The 21,710-nt window shown below is 42.5% G+C and overlaps 1 protein-coding gene across 1 annotated transcript in view; it reads right to left on the bottom strand.

Annotated features, from left to right (window-relative positions):
• The window catches only part of LOC103738729 (baculoviral IAP repeat-containing protein 1a-like), a 54,532-nt gene extending 35,506 nt beyond the window's left edge, over positions 1–19,026 (bottom strand). Inside the window, exons 1-5 of the mRNA XM_008838857.2 lie at positions 18,951–19,026; positions 13,412–13,982; positions 12,384–12,483; positions 4,592–4,673; positions 3,594–3,645 (exon numbers count right to left, since the gene is read on the bottom strand). Of these exons, the coding sequence (XP_008837079.1) occupies positions 3,594–3,645; positions 4,592–4,673; positions 12,384–12,483; positions 13,412–13,982; positions 18,951–18,965 (820 nt within the window). The 5' untranslated portion in view covers positions 18,966–19,026. The remainder of the gene's footprint in view (positions 1–3,593; positions 3,646–4,591; positions 4,674–12,383; positions 12,484–13,411; positions 13,983–18,950) is intronic.
• Between the last annotated feature and the right edge of the window lie 2,684 nt (positions 19,027–21,710).

Raw genomic sequence — 21,710 nt, 5'->3', positions numbered from 1 at the left:
TACAGTTGCTTCCATCCTGTGGAAAGACTGCTGTCACTTACTGCGCTTGAATAAACGCAGCCTTGTCCTGTTGAAGGTCTGACATTGGTCTCTTTTCCCAACTCCACTTTCCTTCCTGCTCTCTAAATTCTAACACACATGACAGCTAATAACTGTCCTAACTCCAATTCCAAGGGATCCAATGCACTTCTGGCCTCTGTGAGCACTGCACACACATGGTACACTTATGCATATAAAAACACTCATATACATAAAATAAAAGATGAGACCTTCCTGAAGGAGGAGGGCTCTTGCCCTTAACTTGCTTGTTAACAATGCCAAGAGTATGCCAGGTAACACTGTAGACGCTTCTAGTTCTGCCATCTTAACATTCATGGGCATTTTTCTTGAACAGTACTCACACCCTTCACGTCTACAATGTCACCCTTTCTTGTAGATTCTTACAATGTGGTCAAAGGAACAACTCTGTGTTTTATTTTTTATTTATAATATTTTATTATCATTGCTTTCTTTAAGAAGTAACAAATACATTAAAAAAAACTTTGTAGAAGGAGAATTTGGAAAGGGAGTAAATGGCAAACTCTCAGTACAGGAACAGAGACAAATTTTACATTATTGTTGAAACTTGGTCATGCGATTTTGTCAGTAAATAATATTCAAAGATCGTAGTAGACATATAGAATGGTGAATTTACATTCTAAGATATATATTAGTAGTTTGAGAGTTCTATCAGTTTAGTTATTACAGTGCTTTCTTCTTTTTAACTTCCTAGACTCTGATTTTTATCTCTACAAGTTCAATTAGGACATAGATGAAGACATACTGAAGCTCTAGAAGAGTAACAAAAAAATAATGGAAAACCTCTTGGTGTCTGGTAATGGGAGAGGTTCAACATCAAGGCCTGGGTACCCAGGATCACGTATAGAGTGGGGACCACAACTGGGGCCTCAGGGGAGGTGGCAAGTCTGTTCTAGAGAATCAGTCCTCCCAAGACCAGAATCTGCAAATGACAGAGATCTTTCCATTCCCAGCCATAAGAGGCAAAGCCTCTGCCATGCACAACCTGGGACCTCAGGGGAAGAGGCTATGGGGAATGTAGTCACTCAGAGAAGACTGAAACTACTGCCCACTATCAAAAAGTCCTGCATCCTCCAGTCTGCTCCACCATCAGCCTACCACCAGAAGAATGTGGAACCATAGCTCATGGTAGTAAACTAAGACTTCAGGCTCATATGAGGGAATCACAGCTCCAGCTCACGAGACAGAGCCACAGCTCCAACTCCTAGGAGGGGACCACAGTTCTGTCAGACAAGTAGGGAACACAGCTCCAAGCTCCCAGTATGGGACACAGCTCCAGCTCATGAGAGGGGAACACAGCTCCAAGTATACGGGAAAAGACCACAACTCCAGCTCACAGGAGAGGACCACAGCTCCAGGTTCATGGGAGGGGGCCACAGATCCAGGTTCACAGGAGGGGACTACAGTTCTGGTTCATGGGAGGGAACCAGAGCTCCAGCTTACAGTAGGGGGCTACAGATCCAGGTTCATAGGAGGGAACCACAGTTCTAGCTTATAGGAGAGGTCCGCAGCTCCAGGTTCATGGGAGGGGACAATAGCTCCAGATTCAAGAGATAGGGCCACAACTCTAGCTCACAAGAGGGAACCTCGGCTCCAGGTTCACAGGAGGGGACCACAGTTCCAGCTTACGACGGGAGGGAACCACAGCTCCAGCTCACAGGAGGGGACCACAACTCAGGCTCACAGGAAGTGATCACAGTTCCAGCTCACAGGAAGGGATCTACCACCCTAGGTTCACCAGAGGGAACCTCAGCTTTGGGTTTACAGGAGGGTTCCACAGCTCCAGCTTAAAGTGGGGGACTACAGCTCCAGCTCACAGGAGAGGACCATAGCCTCAATTTCATGGGAAGGGACAACAGCCCAAGGTTCATGGTAGAGGATCACAGCTCCAGGCTTACTGGAAGAGCTCACAGCTTCAACTCACAGAAGGTGACCCCAGCTCCAGCTCACTGAAGGGGACTACAATTCTGGCTCACAGAAGAACTCTGTGTTTTCTAAAGGCCTAGAGAATAAATACTGGAAGCCTTTCCTTTTTCCCTTTGTTATCATTTTAGCAAGTTACTAGAAGATGTTTTATTTTGGTTTGGTTTGGTTTGTTATTAGGGTTGTGAGATTGTTTGGAGTTTTTTGAGACAGTATTTTATTATAAAGTCTGGGCTGACCTTAAACTTGGGATCTTTCTGCCTTGGCTTTCTAAGTGCTGTGATTCAGATATGGGCTACCATACCTGGCACTAATCCTAGAATTCTTTTTTTCTCTCTCTCTCTCGCTCTTCATTTTTGTTCTTGAGACAGGGTCTTATGTAGCCCAGACTGGCCTCTAACTCAGTATCATAGTCCAAGCTGGCCTTGAACTCTACCTCCCAAGTGCTGGGATTACAGGTATGAGCCACCATAATCAGTTAACCAGAGAATTGTTGCTGTGTCATCATTGTGGTCATCCTGTCCTGTGTTCCCTTTCCCCATGCACTCCAACCCCTACTAGGGACAGAACGCAGGGCCCGGCATACTTGCTAGATAAGCACCCTGCCACCAAGATAAATTTCAAACCTCAGATTTTTTTTTTTTACTTGATGTGCTGGGGATGGAACTGAAGGCCCTTGGCCATGCTAAGCAAGTGCTCCACAACTGACCTATATCTCCAGACCAGTCACTTCCCTTAGTGTCAGTATTCCTTTATTTCTTAAGATACACTGAGCCATTTAAGAAACTGGGGATTAGTTGGCAGAGTGCTTGCCTAGCATTTACAAGGTTCTAGATCCCATGCCCAGCACCTCAAAAACTAGGTGTGATGGTCCATGCCTGGTAATCCTTGAGCTAGAAACCAACCTAAGATATAAGCGGTCCTGAAGAATGCTTTCAAAACATTTCATCCAGAAAATTTTAGCTGTTTTAAGGGAAGTGTCAGTTAAGGCACTGACCTTATCATATTTACCCATGCTTATATACACTGAAAACTAAGTCACTCCAGGCTGGTAAAGGCTCTTGCAAAAGCCAGAGAACCTGAATTTGATCCCTGAAGCCCAAATTTTATGGAAAGAAAACCAATTCCTGAAAGCACATATCAGCACATGTGTATGCCCCTCCTAACATAAACAACAAATAAATAAATGTAAAAAGATTAGAAAAACAAGCATAAGAACAGAAATCACATGAAAATGATTTTTTTTAAAGAACTGTGGGAACTGGAGAGCTGGCTCAGCAGTTAAGAGCACTGGCTGCCCTTCCAGAGGACCTAGGTTCAGTTCCCAGCACCCACATGGCCATCAACCTTCTGTAACAAAAGTTTCAAGGAATCCAGTGCCCTCTTATGGCCTCCATGGGCACTGCACACATGGGTACACCTATACACATGCAATCAAAACACTCATACACATGAAATAAATAAATAATACATAAATAATCAAATAAACAAAAATAACAAAAAGAGAGTCATAGTGGTACAGATGAAGAGAAAATGAAAGGGCCGAAAACAGAACGAGGGGCAAAGCCTTTGGAACGCGCCTGAAGTCTTACCTGCTGTCATAGGTAATTCTCTTTTTACCCAGGAATCCACAAAATTTTCTGCCTAAAGGGAAAAAAAATTCATGTTATTGATTGTTTGACTAACAAATTATGCACCTATCTATGAGACAAAACGGAAGAACTCCCTCCCCCCTTAAAATGAAATTTCATTAGAGAGACAGTTGTTGGCAAAGCATTCTTTTAATTTTGATTTGATTCCCATAAATTTTGGAAATGTTTTGTGCAGTGTGAAACAACAGAAAGGATGTTTCCCTGTAGCCACCTGGAACCTTCTCAGGGTCACTCTTACCAGACACCCAGCTCAAAAACAGAACTGTAGTCAGACACCACAGAGAGATTTGACTAAAGAGGAATTAAGACACGGGAAAGAAGTTAACTTTAGAAAGGCCTTTCCAATTGAGCAACTAACCCTAGATTTTTCCTGAGGAGCCATCGCCCTCCTCCCTGACTTTCAGTCCATGTTCTCTGTGGGGTTCTGGTCTTCTGAGTCAGTTGACCAACACATTCTGTTTTGCTTAAGTCAATTTGGGGCGGGTCTCCCACCACTCCCCACTAGGGAGTCCTTAGTAGTTTAAGAGGCTAAATCAGCAGCTGGAAGGAGCCAGCTCTGAGGCCCTCTCCCGAGCCAGGTCAGAAGACTAAACCAGGCATGCAGATGGAGGCAGCAAAGGGAAGCCAGGGCAGTGGCCTCAGAGAAGAGGGAGGATGAAGGGGGCAGAGCCAGTGCAAAGCCAGTCCTGGAGCCAGGCATGGTGGCACTTGCCTTTAATTCCAGCGCCCTGTGAGTTCAAGACCAGCCTGGTCTACATAGTGAGTTCCAGAACTGCTGGGGCTACAGGGAGACCCTGTCTCCAAAAGACCAAAAAAAGAAAGAAAAAAGAGACACAACCCACGAAATAAAGAGAACACTTGGGAGAGCTCTTGTGATTCAAATATTACTAGGTAATCAAAAGACGACTTGGGAGAAAAAGTTTGCTGCTACAAATCACCGTTACATGAACAAATCCCTCATAGCTCTGAATATACTCAGCAATTTTCTCTGTGGGCTTCTTACTTTGAAGAAATTCACATCTATAATTAAAAATATAATTAAAATTTACCTCAGCAGTGTGATAGAGATATTCCATATCACAATGTGCAATTGTTAAAAATCTATCAAATTCATGAATCTTATGCTTCATTAAAACTATGAAGGAACTGGAGCCGGGCGTGGTGGTGCACACCTTTAATCCCAGGACTCGGGAGGCAGAGGCAAACGGATCTCTGTGAGTTCGAGGCCAGCCTGGTCTACATGGTGAATTCCAGGACAGCTGGGGCTACAGGGAGACCCTGTCCTAAAAGACATAAAAAAAAACTATCAAGGAACTGGAATGATGGCTCAGTGGTTAAAAACACTCACTGCTCTTGCAAAGGACCCAGGTTTGGTTCCCAGCACTTACATGGCAACTCAGACCATCTATAACTCCAGTTCCAAGAGACCAGACACCCTCTTCTGACCTCCACTAGCACATGTATACACATGATATACACTCACACATACATGTAAATAAAAATAAATCTTTAAAAGAAAAAACATCAAAACTTGCCCTAAACTTTACTCATGAGAATTACCATTGTTTGGGTAGAATCACTTTTTATTTGCATTAATGACAAAAATGTGTTGTTGTTTAAAATTAAATCCTGAGATTAGTTTAATTTTTATTTTACATGTGAACTCTCTGTGTAGGTCAACTTCCAACTCCTGGCCTCAAGCAATCCTGCTGCTTTAGACTCAGGAGTAGCCCAAACTATAGGCATGAACCACTATATCCTGATGTCTGTCTTTCTTGAAATAAATATGTAATACAATCAAAAAGATTAATTTACACTAAATAGAGAGAGGAATGTTTTTATCTTTTTGAATTGAGCTGTGGTAACTAAATCTAGTTCCTGTAGTTAAATCATAGTTATTGACAGTAAAGGGAACTATATGAAAAATAATAGTAATGCATTTCATCTATTGAACAAAGAAATCATAATTTTCATTTTATTATATTTCTTTATTTATTTACTTATTTGTGTATGTATGTGTGCATACAAGCTTGCCACAGCACCTGTGTGGAGCTCAGAGAACAATGTGCAGAAACTGGTTCTCTCCTTCTACCATGTGGACCCCAGGTTCAAACTCAGATCATCAAGCTCAGCAGCAGATGCCTTTCCCCTCTGAGTAATAGTGCCCATCCAAAAATAATGATTTTTGTTTAAGTAACAGATAGTAACTTATTAATTTTAATATTTAAAAATCATATCGAGAGGCTAGAGAGATGGCTCAGCAGTTAAGAGCACTGGCTGCTCTTGCAGAAGACCCAGGTTCATGAATCCCAGCACCCATGTGGCAGCCAGTAACCATCAGCAACTCCAGTTCCAGGAGATTCAACGAAGACCCAGGTTCATGAATCCCAGCACCCATGTGGCAGCCAGTAACCATCTGCAACTCCAGTTCCAGGAGATTCAATGCCCTCTTCTGGCCTCCACAGGCACTGCATGACACAGGTGCACTTACATACACACAGGCATAACATTCATACACATAAAAATAATGTTTTTAAAAAATCATACTCATATTGGCCAGGCATGGCGGCACATGCCTTTAATCCCAGCACTTGGGAGGCAGAGACAGGTGAATCTCTGTTAGTTCGAGGCCAGCCTGGTCTACATAGCAAGGACCAGGCCAGCTGGGGCTAAAGGGAGACCCTGCCTCAAAAAGACAAAAAAAAAAATTATATTGAATACCATCTTAAGAACACATTCTTTATCCATAAAAAGAAAAATGTTTTAAAATAAAATTCAAAATTCCTCTGATGTTTACGTTTCTGTCCAATGGTGTGGTAAGGAGTGGGCTAAGAGCTCTTTCCAATGGGGATAAGCCTCATCTGGACCTGTTCTCTTGTAATCACATGAGAACATGGGCTGCATCAGATAACCCACACATTCTCCATGGCTGACATTCTATGTCTGGGGCATCCAGGGTCCCTGGCTCAGGTACATAAATCTCTCCATGAAGTGCCCTATATCTGAATATATAAGGTAAAACAATATGTCTTGAGGTTACCAAATCTTCTTTAAATGTTATACTAAAATCACCTTACTTTTTTCTGTATTTTTTTCAATTTTTTATTACATTTTTGTGTATTTCATACAGAACATCTTAATCATCATCTTTATACCCCCTTCCCATTTGCACCCTCCCATAACCTCCTACACACACACTGGAATTCATACAATCTGTCATTTGTGTCACAACCTATCATGTCAAGTTAGTGTTCCCAGATGTCCCTCAGTGAAAGTTCATCCACTGAAGTCTAGTCAGCCTATCTAGAGTTCCTCCTTTTAAGAAGATCAGCTCTTCTTCACCCAGCAGTATTCAACTGCCAATAATTCCTCGACTATGATTGGAGCCTACTGTCCATTTCCGCAGTTCTGTACTGGGATTTTTGTCTACTTAAATTTGCATGGGTCTTGTGCATGCTGACACCATGGTGGTAGGTTTGTATTAGAAGGGTCTCAGGAGCCTGTAGGACTCTATTTTCATATGATCATGAACCTCCTCCTTGGCTCTTAAAATTTTTCTGCTCCATTTTCCGGGAAGGGGTCCCTGAGCCCTTTGAAAATCACCTTACTTTTAAAACACTTCTTTATTTATTGTTGACAGGGTGTCATGTAGCCTAAAATAGCCTAGAACTCACTATGTAGCCAAGGATGACAGTCAATTCCTCTGTCTCTAAATCCACATGCTGGGATTGGAGGTATGTGCCACCATGCCCAACTCCACATTATTTTTTAAATGGTATTTTAACAACTATTACATTCCAGCTCTTGAAAGACAAATGCAGATATTTTTTTTCGGTCTTTTTGAGACAGAGTCTCCCTGTAGCCCCAGCCAGCCTGGAACTATGTAGACCAGGCTGGCCTGGATCACACTGCCATCTGCCTTCCTCTACTTCTCAAGTGGTGGAACTGAAGGCATGCACCACCACACCCAGCCTATTATTCAAATTTTACAAGCATAAGAGTATATTCAATTTTTTACCAATAGTTTATAAAAGAAACAATGAAGCAAAGGTATAAAATTGAAGACTAAGAAGCTAAGAATAGAGCAAACAAGAAATGTGGGGACCCTTAGCTCTGATGGCAGCTGTGCTCATGCTGACAAGCAGATGGAAGGAGCAGCAGCCAGCTCTGTAACACATGGTACTTTCTGCAAGACAGCTGCATCACTTTAACTCTCACAGTCACCTGGGAGCTATATCTTCTTATCTGCATTTTACATGTGCAGTCCTGAGAGGGTCAGTGCCTCATTCCAGGTCAGGAAGTCAGGCAGCCCAGATTCAAGCTTGGTTCAGTCTATCTCCACCTGCCCCTTCTCATATTAACAGGTCTCACTTCTTCACATTCTGGGGCCAGTTGCTAGTTCCTATGTGGCTCACTTCCCCCTCTGCCCTGAGTCAGAAAAGAGGCAGTAGGGCCACTGGAGGCAGATGTGTGGCTCTAGTTGAGGTTGGTCATATGCTGCCTTGTGATTGGTGTGGCTGATAGTTGTTCAGAATATAACCAGGGACGCTAAACACATGATCCTAAGAATGAGCAGAGCCTGAGCAGATGGAGGCAGATGTGTGGCTCTAGTTGAGGTTGGTCATATGCTGCCTTGTGAATGGTGTGGCTGATAGTTGTTCAGAATATAACCAGGGACACTAAACACATGATCCTAAGAATGAGCAGAGCCTGAGCAGGTCAGAGCTGGTTTAAGAGTCCAAGAGAAGCAGTGTGTGCTCTGGCCAGGGCTGAAGCACAGCGGGTGCATCTGCAGAGTATATACCAACACCCAAGGAGCCACAGTGACATTCCATGGTTTGGTAATTCCGGCCCCATCTTCCATGGTACCATCTCATTGCTTTCAGGGAAAGTTCCTCTCTTTGCCTACTTTTCCTTCATCTCTTTCTTCTTTCCTCTTCATAGCTTCTTCCCTCCCAACCTTTTCACTTTCTCTTCAATTTCAACTACAAGAGTAATAAATATATGTTTCAAAATTTAAGTAAAGAAAGTAAAATGTGAAACTTTCTCACCACCTCACTGTTGGGTAAATCTATGCATGCCCAGAGGCATTTATTATTTTCTTTATATCTTTTTTCTTTCATGTGTGTAAGTGTTTTGTCTGCATGTTCATAAGTGTACCATGGGTATGCAATGCTTGCAGAGGCCAGGAGAGGGTATCAGAGCCCCTGGAACTGGAGTTACAGACCAGTTAGCCACCATATGGGTGCTGGGAACCAAACCAGTGTCCTCTGCAAGAATAGTCAATGCTCTTAACTGCTGAGCCATCTCTCCAGCCCCATTATTTATGCCTTCATAACTTTGTTTTACATTTTCAAACAGGTTTCTATATAAAGTGTACCTAAACTTTTTTTTAAGACAGGGTCTCCCTGTACTCCAGCTGGCCTGAAACTTCCTACAAAAACCAGGCTGGCCTCAATCTCACAGAGAGCTGCCTGCCTTTGTCTCCTGAGTGCTGGGATTCAAGGTGTGCACCACCACCCCTGGTTTGTTCTTTAACTTTTCCTTTTTTCTTTTTTTTTGGGGGGGCGGGGGGTGTTTTTGAGACAAGGTCTCCCTGTAGCTGCAGCTGGCCTAGATTCACTAATGGAGACCGGGCTGGCCTTGAACTTGCCTCTGCAGGCCAAGTGCTGGGATTAAAGGCATGTGCCACCACCCCTAGCTTTTAACATTTTTAAAAGATGGCTCAACAATTAAGAGCACTGGCTGCTCTTGCAGAAGACCTCTCTTCGGTTCCCAGCACCCATGTGGTGGCTAACAATCATCCATAACTCCAGTTCCAGGCCTCTATGAGCATTGCATGCATATGGTGCACTTACATACATGTAGGCAAAACATTCAGGCACATAAAATAAAATTTTAAATAAAAAAATAAACAAAAAGCAAAAAACCCTGCTAATCCAGGGATTTGGTTACTCAAAATACAGAAGGACCCTGCAAAAACACATCCAGCCAAGTCTAGAATGCAGGAAAATTTACAGGACAGATTGCATGTTTAATAAATAACCAATAAGAAAAAGATGTGAAAATATGAAATCTGTAAACTAAAAATCTTAAGACAAGGAAGATGTGGACATTTGGATGTTGATTTGTGCATTTGATGATATTTGGTCAATGTTCATCTTTTTTAGAAGATATAATGATATCATGGTTATTTTTTTTAATTTCTGATGGTGTTTATTTATTATATGTGTAGGTGTATACATGCCATGCATGTGCAGGTCAGAGAACAATTTTCAGGAGTCAGTTCTCTCCTACTGTTTGGGTACTGGGGGTCCAACTCAGGTTGCCAGGCTTTGCTGCATCTCCTTTACTCACTGAGCCATCTCATCAACACTGCTTTTTTTTTTTAAAGATCTCATTGGGGTATCAAGACGGCTCAGTGGGTAAAGGTGTTTGCCACACAAGCCTGGCAACCTTAGTTCAATCTCTACATAAGGGTGTCCTCTGGCCTTCACACATGTACCATGGTTTGCACACACACACACACACACACACACACACACAAGCAATACTGATATATTAATTTAAATTTAAAAGACCCAGTTTAGGGGCTAGAGAAATGGCTCAGCAGTTAAGAACACTGAATGTTCTTGCAGAAGACCCAGGTTCAAATCCCAGCACCCACATGGCAGCTAACAACTGTCCATATCTCCAGTTCTAGGGGATCTGATACCCGCTTCTGACCTCCACAGTCATTGCACAACATGGGTGCACTTCCATACATGTAACAATACACTCATAAACATAAAATAAAAATAATAAATAAAATATTTCAAAAAAAGACTCAGTTTAGATTTGTATACTAAAATAGTAATAAATAGCATTATGTGACAGCTAGAATAACCTAGTTAGGTTTGAAATAACCTAGTTATTATTATTCCACAGGAAACAGTGGGCAGGAGAGAGACAAAATATGATCTGGCCAGGTGTTGACAAGTGCTTATTATATTATTTCTTCTGTTATGAGATTTTCCATAATGGAAGTTTGAAAACTAGCTAAAGAAATTAATCTGTATTTGGTAAAAACAAAGAAACAAAACAACACAGACTGGTGTGGTGGAGCAAGCCTTTAATCCCAGCACTTGGAAACAACCTGTTTAGACACACACACACACACACACACACACACACACAAAGACAGCACCCTATTAAACAAGTCATTAAAAATAATTGAAATACATTTCCTTTTCTGTGTGTATTTTGGTTTGTTTGTTTGTTGAACATTGTGTTACTAAATAGTTGGCTAGCCTGGAACTCGCTGTGCAAAGTAGGCTGCCCTCAAACTCACAAATATCCACCTGTTTCCACCTCCCAAGTGCTAGGATTAAAGGCATGCACCATGCCCAGTGGCCCCTTTTCTTTTCTTATGGGTGTAGTATACATATACATGCTTGTACGTGTGTGCACATGTATGGGCATAGGAGTGAAAGCCAGAAGTCAATGTCAGATGTCTTCTTCAATCACTTTCTACCTTTTTTGAGACAGGGTCTCCTACTGGGACCTAGAGCTTGCTGATTTGGCTAGACTGGCTGTCAGGGAGTCCCAGGGCTCCTTCACTAGGATTACAGGCATGTACCACTACTCCTGGCTTTTTATGTGGATACTGGGTATTGAACTCAGGTCTCATACTTATGCAGCAAGCACTTTACTTACTGGTCCATCTCCCCTGCCCCAAACTATACTTCTTTTTCTAAGTATTTTATTACTGTACCACTACAGTAATAAAAACTGAGTTTCTAGGCCAGGCGTGATGGTGCACTCCTTTAGTCCCAGCACTTGGGAGGCAGAGGCAGGCAGATCTCTGTGAGTTCAAGGCCAGCCTGGCCTACACAGTGAGTTCCAGACCAGCTGGGGCTACAAGAAGACCCTGTGTCAAAAAGACAAAAAAAATGAGTTTCTAAAATAAAATATTTTCTTTCTTTTTAGAGTCTCATGTAACCCAGGCTAGTCCAAACTATGAAGCTGAAGATGACCTTGAGCTCTTCATCCTGTTGTGCTATTGCCCAAGTGTTAGGATGACAAGCGTGTGTCACCATATCCAGCAAACATTCTCATTTGGTGCATATTCCACAGTATGTGAAACCACTTATAATGCTTTAAACATTGTTATTTACTTCCCAACTAACTTCATACACCATTTCATAGCATCTCTGTACAGATTAATTTACTTATTAAGGTAAATCATGAAATTTTTGCTTCATAAGATGTATTTTAATATTTGAAATAATAACACAACATCTAAAAATTGTTTAAATTTATGTAATTGAAACTTTTCACAATATGACCAGATCTTTCTTGCTTGAATAATTCTGGGGTAATCCTATTTTGGATGGGGAAAGAGTAAATTCAAGACAATATTCTTTTTTAAAAAAAAGAAACTACTCTAACATGGCTTTTTAATCTTTAGTTTCATTTTACTTTTTTAAAAAACTAATATTTGTTAGCTTTGATATTTTGTGCGTGTCTATGTGTGCATGTATGTGCATATGTATGTGCTTGTGGTCCATGCCACCCTCAAACTCACTATAGCTAAGGATGACCTTGAAATTCCTGCCTCTACCACCCCAGTGCTGGGACTGCAGGAGATTATGCAATGCTGGGTATTGAACCCAGGGTTTCACGCCCGGTAGGCAAGCACTCGACCAACTGAGCAATTTTAAGCTTACTCATTTTAAGTTTACAACTTACTTGGGGAACCACTTGGCATGCTCCTTCCAAGGATCATCTCCTTCTTCCCAATTTCCTAGGCATCCACCACAGGAGAAACACTGCACAGTGTCTCTTTTACCTACAAATGAAGAAAAACATTCTGACTGGCCAGCAGCATCAGGTGTGTCCTTGCAAGTGATGGATTGTTCCAGAACAAGACAGACTCCAGTGTGCCTGTTCGCCCATGCCCTCTCTGGCTGAATCTAAATGACCAGTTCTGAGCTGGACCTCCATCCCCATCATGGCCACTCTTCATATGCACAGCCCTCAATGCACCCACCCCAGGTGCTTCTCAAAGCTCCATGATACTATTTGAGCTTTCAGGACCAAAGTCATGGAGAAGCAGACAGACACCAGGACTAGATGGAGTAATAGGGTTAGAGCTAAGATTTAGCTTTGCTGTTTCTGTGGAAATGGAGGCACATTTCTCTAATCTTTTGGGCCTCAATGATCTCAGCTGTGAAATGTAGGGAAAAGGGCAAATTGGTTGGATTAGAATTAGTGCTCAGCCCATGCGCAGACTAAGCAGGCACTCAGGTGCTTTTGTGGTTCTCATTCACATCTGTAATAACATCTACATGGTTAAAGGATTCCAACAAAGTCCAGTGCTCTGAAGTGCAATTTCCCTCATGCATTGGAGTTAAAGTTGAGATTAAAATGAATTTTAAGACAGGCATGGTGACACATGCCTTTAATCCCAGCACTTGGGAGGCAGAGACAAGTGGCTCTCTGAGGTTAAGGCCAGCCTGGTCAACATAGTGAGTTCAAGGCCAGCCTGATCTACATAGTAAGTTCTAAGCCAGCTGGGGCTACAGGGAGACCCTGTCTCAAAAGAAAAAAAAAATTAAAGAGAAATGAAATTGCTCAAGTTAAATTGTAATGAAATAGACCTTACATCTAACACATTAACTGTGATTAACACATTAAATGGGGATTCATAAAATATTGCAAAAATGTAACCTAAACTTTGAACTCCACAGAAACACTTCAGACAATGGTTTCCTTACCTGTAAAGACAAAGCCAGCCGCTGACAGTGCACGTGGGGATGTCCCGTGGGCATAAAATGGCCAGTTCTGGAAGGACTCCAGTCTGGCCTCCTCTTCTAGGAACCTGGCTTTGCCTCCTCTCAGCATCTTCTCTGGACTCCTGACCCTCACGTCATACTTGCCAATGTTACCGACGTCTTTGCCCAAAAGGAACTCGCACTCTGGATGAAATTTCTTGTGGCTTTCTATGGGAAGTCTCCTGAGGCTGGTACAAAAGAGGATTAAGCTACAGCAGAAACACTGAACCCCAGATTTCACCCCGGTGAAGTAAAACCCAGCAGCCGCCATCTCCTGCGGCGTCCACGATCTGAACGTGTCATAGGTGACAAAAGTCTTTAATCGCTTTGCTTCGCTGCGCATCTGTGCGTTAAAGCCTTTCTGCATTCTCATTCGGTCTTTATGGTCTTCTTCTTCATATTTCTTTATTAATTGGAATGTGTCAATGCCAAGACGAACAGAGATTTCAGAGGCTAAATCATCACCAAACTCGGAAATCCTCTCCTCAGCGGCCTCCCCCTTGGTAGACATTTTCTAGAAGGGAAAGAAAAGCGGGTTATTGGTGACAGTCATGTTTTCTTTATAAAGAGGATGCCCTTGTGTCCAGGAGATGCATCAGGAGATAAAAAGCGCTTACAGCCAAGGCTGAAGACCTGAGTTCGAACCCCAGCCCCACACGGTAGAAAAAGAAAACCAACTCCCACAAGTTGTCCTCTCACCTTTACATATACACCCACACAAGTACATACGCAAATAAATATAACCTAAAACTTTTAAATAAAACTTTTAAAAAAGATGTCTTCAGTTTCTAATGAAGTGGTGTGGTTGGCTCGTTGTCAACTTGACATACCTGAGAAAAGGGACCCTCAATTGGGAAATTTCTTCTATTGAATCAGTCTGTGGACTTGTCTATGGAACATTTTTTATTATTATTATTATCGAGTGATGTTAGCAGGACCAGCCCACTGTGGATGGTGCCACCCCTGGGCAAGTGGTCCTGTCCTATGTATAAGAAAACAGGCAGCGCACAGACCAGAGGAGCAAGCCAGGAAGTAGCATGCCTCCCAGGCCTAGGCCTCAGTTCCTGACTCCAGGTTCCTTCCCTGAGTTCCTGCCTGACTTCTCTCAAAGATGGACTCTCACTTAGAAGTGTAAGATGCAATAAACCCTTTCTTTCTCAAGTTGTTTTTGGTCAGAGTGCTTTATCACAGCAATAGAAAGCTAACTAGGACAAGAAAGCAGAAATTTAAGAAATGCCTGTGTTTTCAAAACACCTAAAGTTGCTTAGGGTTTTATAAACCTTGGAGATTTGTGGTACACACCTTTAATCCCAGCACTCAGGAAGCAGAGGCTGGGGAAACTTCTGAGTTTCACGCTAGCCTGGTCTACATAGCAAGTTCCAGGTCAGCCAGAGTTACATAGTAAAACCCTGACTCAAAAAAAAAAAAAAAAAATCAACAAGGAAATTGTAAAGCATCCGTACTCATCCATTTAGTCAACAAATAATTACTAAGCACCTACTTATGTGTCAAGCAATGGACCAGATGACAATCAAGACAGAGGGACCTGGGCTGGTGAGATGGGTCAGCAGTTAAGAACACTGGCTGTTCTTGCAAAAGACCCGGGTTCAAATCCCATCACCCACATGGCAGCTAACAACTGTCCATAACTCCAGTTCTAGAGAATCAACAGCCTTTCTGTCCTGGCACTGCACAACACGGGTGTACTTACCTACATGCAGGCAATACATGCATACACACAAAATAAAAATAAATAAATATTTTTTTAAAAAGACAGAGGGACCCGACTCCAGTCATAAAGGCTTCCAAATATCTTTTTGCTTATTAAGTTTTTTCTGACATAAAGTCTTTCTGTGTAGACCAAGGCAGCCTACAACTTGAGAGTAAGGCAGGCAAGCATACGAGACAAGTTAGCTTGGGATCCTATTTGGTATGGGTTATGCACACCTTCTTATAATAATGCACTTGGCACCCTAACTCCTTCACATGTACATACTACATGCACACACCCCTCTCCAGACAATTCATCTAGCAACCTCAGAACCTGCAAATACTCTCATCTCTGACAATACTATAGATTTACCTGCCCCTGGCAACAATCAAATTTAGACAGTCTCTATTCAAGTGTATTCCCAGTGTATTCAGGTAATAAAAGTGGAATGGCTGATCTGGCCTGAGCTGGCTTTGAATGCGTGCACATAAAGGTAAAATTGTGTCCTCAAGTAATTATTAGCGGGAATCCCCTATTTACCATCTTATGCCTATTCATAGTTGGGCCTGCATATGATTAAAATCAAAATCCATAGGAAGGGACAAACCCAATGATTTGCCTAACCCAAACTTGTCAGTCAAAATAGAGAACCACCCTCACTATATCCATAGTAACCAAACCCATCCTTTTCTTGATTCTCATAAAGCACCCTACCACTAAGCTATTCTCCCAGCCTGTAATGTATTTCTGCTTTTATTTCCTATTGTGGTGTTTATTTGTTTGTTTGTTTGTTTGTTTGGCCTTTTTGACACAGGGTCTCCCTGCAGGCCCAGCTTTCCTGGAACTCACTATGTAGACCAGGCTGGCCTCAAACTCACGGAGATCTGCCTGCCTCTGCCTCCCAAATGCTGGGATTAAAGGTGTTCACCACTGCACCTGGCTTTTCTATTGTGTTTTTTGAGACAGGTCTCTGTGTACCAAGACTGGCCTGGAACTTATTATGTAAACCAGGCTGGCCTCATACCTGTGGCTATCTTTCTATTTCTGCCTCTGAAGTTCTGGGGCTACAGGTGTACAGCACTATGTCTGGTCTTACCATGTACTTCAAATGAGAAGATACAAACTGGACAGGTAGTTTTACGGCAGGGATCTTGAAATGAGCAGTTCCTTGACCAGAAGCCAGAAGTGGCAAGACTAACTCAGTATACCACTCCCTAAATGACTTTGAGATCTCAACTTTTTTTTAATATTTTTTTTATTTTATGTGTACAAGTGTATTGCCTGCATGTTTGAGTGTACCAGTGTCGTGCAATGCTGCAGAGGTCAGAAGAGGGCTTCGGATCCCTCTGGAACTGGAGTTAAGGACAGTTCACAGCCACCATGTGGGTGCTGGGAATCGAACCCAGGTCCTCTGCAAGGGCAGTCAGTGCTCTTAACCACTGAGCCATCTCCAACTTTTAAGGAGGGAAAGTTGGGTATCTAGGAAAGGATTAGCAGCCTTGCAGGCAACTGAGGATGGACCTCTTCTTCATGGTTGTCTTTTGGCCCCACCTGATGTTAACCTTGTAACACTAGAAAAGGGAACTTCCTTGAGGTCAAAAGGATGGAATGTGAATCCTACCTCTGGCCCTGGGTGGAGATGACATTCTGATCTGTTCCAAAGATTAAAACATTACATACTACTATCTGCTCCTTTTAAAAATTAATCCAGCTAGGCCTGTCAGTCAACTGGCTCAGAGACCACAGGAAATCTGATTCACCTAAGGTCATGCCAAGGAGATGGGAGGAATAATGACCTCCTCAGGGAGATAACAGACTTCCCAGAGGCCCTCCCCAACGTGGTTGCTTCCACAGCTTCCACCAGCAGCACTGCTGAACCTGCCCGCTTTCCTGAGACGGGCCTCCAAGATGTAACCTTTGCTTTTCCTTTTCTCTTTTTTTGGAAACTGGCCAAACACCAAGCTTCCCTGACTCTCTGGACTTTCTATTTCTATGAAAATCTGCACCTTTACTCCATGCAGGTGGTGGCTGACTTCCACAGCTGAGCCTGCCTGCGTTCTTGGATCCTATCTCAAAAGGCTTCACTTTAATTTTCTTCATCTCTCATCCTGGCAGCTGCCAAGATTTACAGCTTGCCTGCCCCACTGCTTTTCTCTCAAACTCTAACAAAATGGTCCTCCGGCTTCCTTCTGAGTCTGTTTTTAATTTTTTTTTTTGGTTGGTCTTTTTGAGACAGGGTCTCTGTGTAGCCCCAGCTGTCCTGGAACTATGGAGACCAGGCTGGCCTTGAACTCACAGAGATCCGCCTGTCTCTGCCTCCCAAGTGCTGGGATTAAAGGCATGCGCAACCATGCCCAGCTTGTTTTTAAACTTTTTTATGAATGAAACTAAGAACCCAAAAAGGGGACTCCAATATCCCCAGTAACACTTTGTGTGTGTGTGTGTGTGTGTGTGTGTGTGTGTGTGTGTGTGTGTGTTTGGTGTGAATGTGGGTACATATATGTCATGGCATTGCTGTGGAGGTTAGGGGACATTCCTTAGAAATCAGTGCTCTCGCTCCCATCTCCCTGCATAATGAGAGCTAGGGACTGAACTCAGGTCATCAGGTTAGTCAGGCACATTTACCTGCTCAGTCTTCTTTTTGGTCCTCTTTTTTTTTTTAATTTGGTAATACTTAATTATTCTCCTTATGTTGAGCATTTAGGCCAGTGCCATTTTTCTCTTCATAAAAAAGTATGAGTTCAATATGCTTAAAACAAAATCTCTTTTCCCAGTTTTAATATTTCCTCAGAACAAATTCCTGAAAGAATTACTGAGTCAATCATATGCATAAAAGATTCTTATATGTCACCACTGGCTGTGAATAATGCTTATCTGGGGTACTTTTTACCTTCAACACTGCAGGGTCCTGCTCCTTCCTCAGATGGAGTTTCAGATCAGAATTTTATGTCTTTCTGTAACCTGTTCAGATTGAAGATCTTTAAGACCAAGCATGCCTTTTCTGTTCTTTTTTAATATAATTGTATTTATTCTTTGAGAATTTCATACATGAATACAAAGTATTTTGCTCATATTCACTCGCCACGCCTCCTCTCCAACTTCTCCCAGCTCCTGCACCCCCATACAACTTCCCAACTTCACTTCCTCCTTTTTTCTAATTACCCACTAAGTCCAGTTAGTGCTGCTCATATATTCATGGATGTGGGGCCATCCACTGGAGCAGGGTCAGCTTACCAGGGACCACACCCCTAAAGAAAACTGACTCTTACTCCCCTAGCAACCATCAAATGTCAGCTACTCCTCAACAAGGGGTGAGGCTAATACAAGCAGGTCCTCTCATTTGGGGGTACATCTGAGAATACCAAGCAGGAGTTTCCACTGTGTAACAGTTACCACTTTTGACAACACCTAACAGAATGAAAAGAGCTCCTTTTAACTAATGTATAAAACCCACCCTGGCAATGGCGCCTCTGGAAACTCCATCAGTCCACAGGTTACTCAACTCTTCAACTACTTTTTTCATTATCTCTTGATGTGATTCCCTCCCCTTAGAGCCTCCTTAGTGATTATGAGACAGAGGTCATGTTCTTATCAAAAGACACAATTGCCCAACTCTAGCATCCTTCCCCTTTTCTTTACAGAAGGAGTTGGCAGCCTAAAGCTTTGCTTTCATTTTAAGCAGCACAAGCGGTCTTCCTTACTTTTCTTGTTGCTATGATAAAATACCCTGAGGAAAGCAACATAAGGGAGAAAAGGACAATTTTGGCTTACAGTTTGAGGGTCCATACCCTGGCAGGTAAGTCGTGATGCCAGGTACAGGTGGGCCACTGGTCATACTTCATCTGCAGTCAGGAAGCAGAGAACTTGAACAGGAAGTGGGGCAAGGGTATAAGGCCTCAAGCCCAGTACCCAGTGACCAACTTCCTTCAACCAGACTCCACCTTTTAAAGGTTCCATAACCTTCTCAAATAGTACTGCCAGTTCAGAGACAAATGTTCGAACACATGAGTCTCCCTTTAGGGGACATTTCACATTCAAACAACATAAGCCAAGATACAGTATTGTCCACTAACTTTCTCTATATCTGAACAACTTCCCCCTCCTCCTCACCATCCATTCTTTAAAAAAATAAATAAATAAAAGAAATTTAAGGGGCTGGAGAGATGGCTCAATGTTAAGAGCAGCACTGGCTGATCTTGCAGAGGACCTGGGTTTGGTTCCCAACACCCACATGATGGGTAACGACCATCCTTTACTCCAGTTCCAGGGGATCCAATGCCTTCTTCTGGCCTCCTTGCATACTAGGCACACATGTGGTGCACTTAACATATAGGCAGGCAAAACACTCATACACATAAAAGTTAAAAAATCAGGGGCTGGAGAGATGGCTCAGCAGTTAAGAGCACTGGCTGCTCTTGCAGAGGACCCAGGTTCAATTCCCAACATCCACATGGTGGCTAACAACCATCCCTAACTATAGTTCCAGGGGACCGAATGCGTTTTCTGACCTCTGCAGGCATTGCCCAACACTAGTGTACCTAACTACATGCAGACATGGTGGCACACACCTTTAATCCCAGCACTTGGGAGGCAGAGGTAGGTGAATCTTTGTGAGGTCAGCCTGATCTACATAGTGAGTTCCAGGCCAGCTGGGGCTACAGGGAGACCCTGTCTCAAAAAGACAAATAATAATATTAAAAATCAATCAACAACAACAACAACAACAAAAATACTGGATGTGGTACATGTGCCCATAATCCTAGCTTTGGAGAGGCAGAGGCATGAGAATCCCTGGAGCTCACTAAGCCATTCTAGCCAAATTAACAATTTCCAAGTCAATAAGAGACCTATCTCAAAGGAAATGGACAACATTCCTGAAGATGACACCCAAGGATGTCCTCTGGCCTCAATACACACACACACACACACACACACACACGAACATACACATAACACATATATTTTTAAAAAATCTAGGTTTTTGGAATCATACACAGTGATATACGTCTATAATCCCAGATTCTTAGGAGACCAAACGGGGATCACTTGAGCCCTGGAGATTGAGATCAACCAGAGCTTCAAAGTCAGAAAACAAAAATTTATAAACTCTCTCTCAAGCCCCCAAATTCAGTTTTTAAAATATATAGCAGGAGAACTGGAGAGATGGCTAGGCATTTAAGAGCACTTGCTGCTCTTCCAGAGGATCCAAGTTCAGTTCCCAGCATTCATATCAAGCAGCTCACAACTGCCTGTAACTCCAACTCGAGGGGATCTGACACCTTCTTCAGACATCTGTGGGCACTCATACACATGTAACACACATACACACACATATAAAAATAAGTCTTTAAAATATATAGCAAGAAAGGAACTACATTCCCAGAAAGGGGGCAGCGGTGTGAGGAAGTTTACAGGGGAAACAGGCCGGCTGGCGCTAAAGCACAGTTTCCTTATTTTAAACACTTTATTCTGGAGCTACAGAAGTTGGCTCAGCAATTAAGAGCATTTGCCACTATTGCAGAGGACCAGGGTTTAGTTACAGGGCAGCTCACAATTGCCTGTTAATTCCAGTTCCAATATACTCTTCTGGTATCCACGAGCATTATACTCATGTGAACATACATGCATGCAGGCAAAACACTCATACACATTAAATAAAAATAAATCAAAAAAATTTAACAGGCAGAACTTCCGGACTAGCTACAGCCACGCAGTCTGAGTTTGTTTGCGTCCCTGAGTTCTTCAGGGAAGCATAATTCCTCCTTTTCTTTATGGCTTTCCTTTCTAAACATGCTTTCTTTAAGGCTTTGGGCTGCCCCTAGCATCTTCTATTTCTTTACTTTCTCTAAAGCTTCCTTCTCCCAGCCATGTAGCTGACAGTCGGCCACAGGCTGTCTGACCTTCCACAGGCTCTAAACCTGCATGGCCTCGTGGCTTTCTTTCTTCCCACCATTCACCTCTTCAAGGCAGCTGCCAACATTACCAGCTCGCCTGTCCTGAGGACTTTTTCTTTAAATTCTAATAAAATTGTTAAAGCTTTAAAAAAAAATTAACAGTCTTTCCTTCCCCCTTGTTACTTTTTTGAGATGGAGCCCCTGCCCCTACCTCTGGGTTGATGGGATTAAAGGGGTGAACTACCACAACTCGTTCATGTTTTTTTCTTTAAGGAAAAAAAAAAAAGACTGGGAATGTAGCTCAATGGTAGAGCTCTTGCCTAGCATGCATGAGGTCCTGGTAAATAAAAAAAATAAAACAAGCAAACAAACAAAACAACCTGGGTTTTATAGAGATATGCTTCATGCAACTTACAAAGCTAAAAAGGATTGCAATAGAACCTTGTAAACAAGTAGCAATAGGGGATGTTAATAGGCACAGGGCTTCTTTTGGGGATGAATATGTGAATTCTGGTATAAAATATTGTCTCTCTGTTTTTTTTTTCATTTGGAGACAGGGTCGTCCCTTGTACTCCAACCTTGCCTTAAACTCAAGGCACCTTTTCTTTAAAAAAAGATTTATTTATTTAATAATCAC

The sequence above is a fragment of the Nannospalax galili genome, unplaced genomic scaffold, assembly GCF_000622305.1.
Source record: "Nannospalax galili isolate Female #2095 unplaced genomic scaffold, S.galili_v1.0 scaffold518, whole genome shotgun sequence".
Lineage (NCBI taxonomy): Eukaryota > Metazoa > Chordata > Mammalia > Rodentia > Spalacidae > Nannospalax > Nannospalax galili.
The sequence above is the reverse complement of the archived record's forward strand: the minus strand, read 5'-3'. Positions and strand labels throughout refer to the sequence as shown.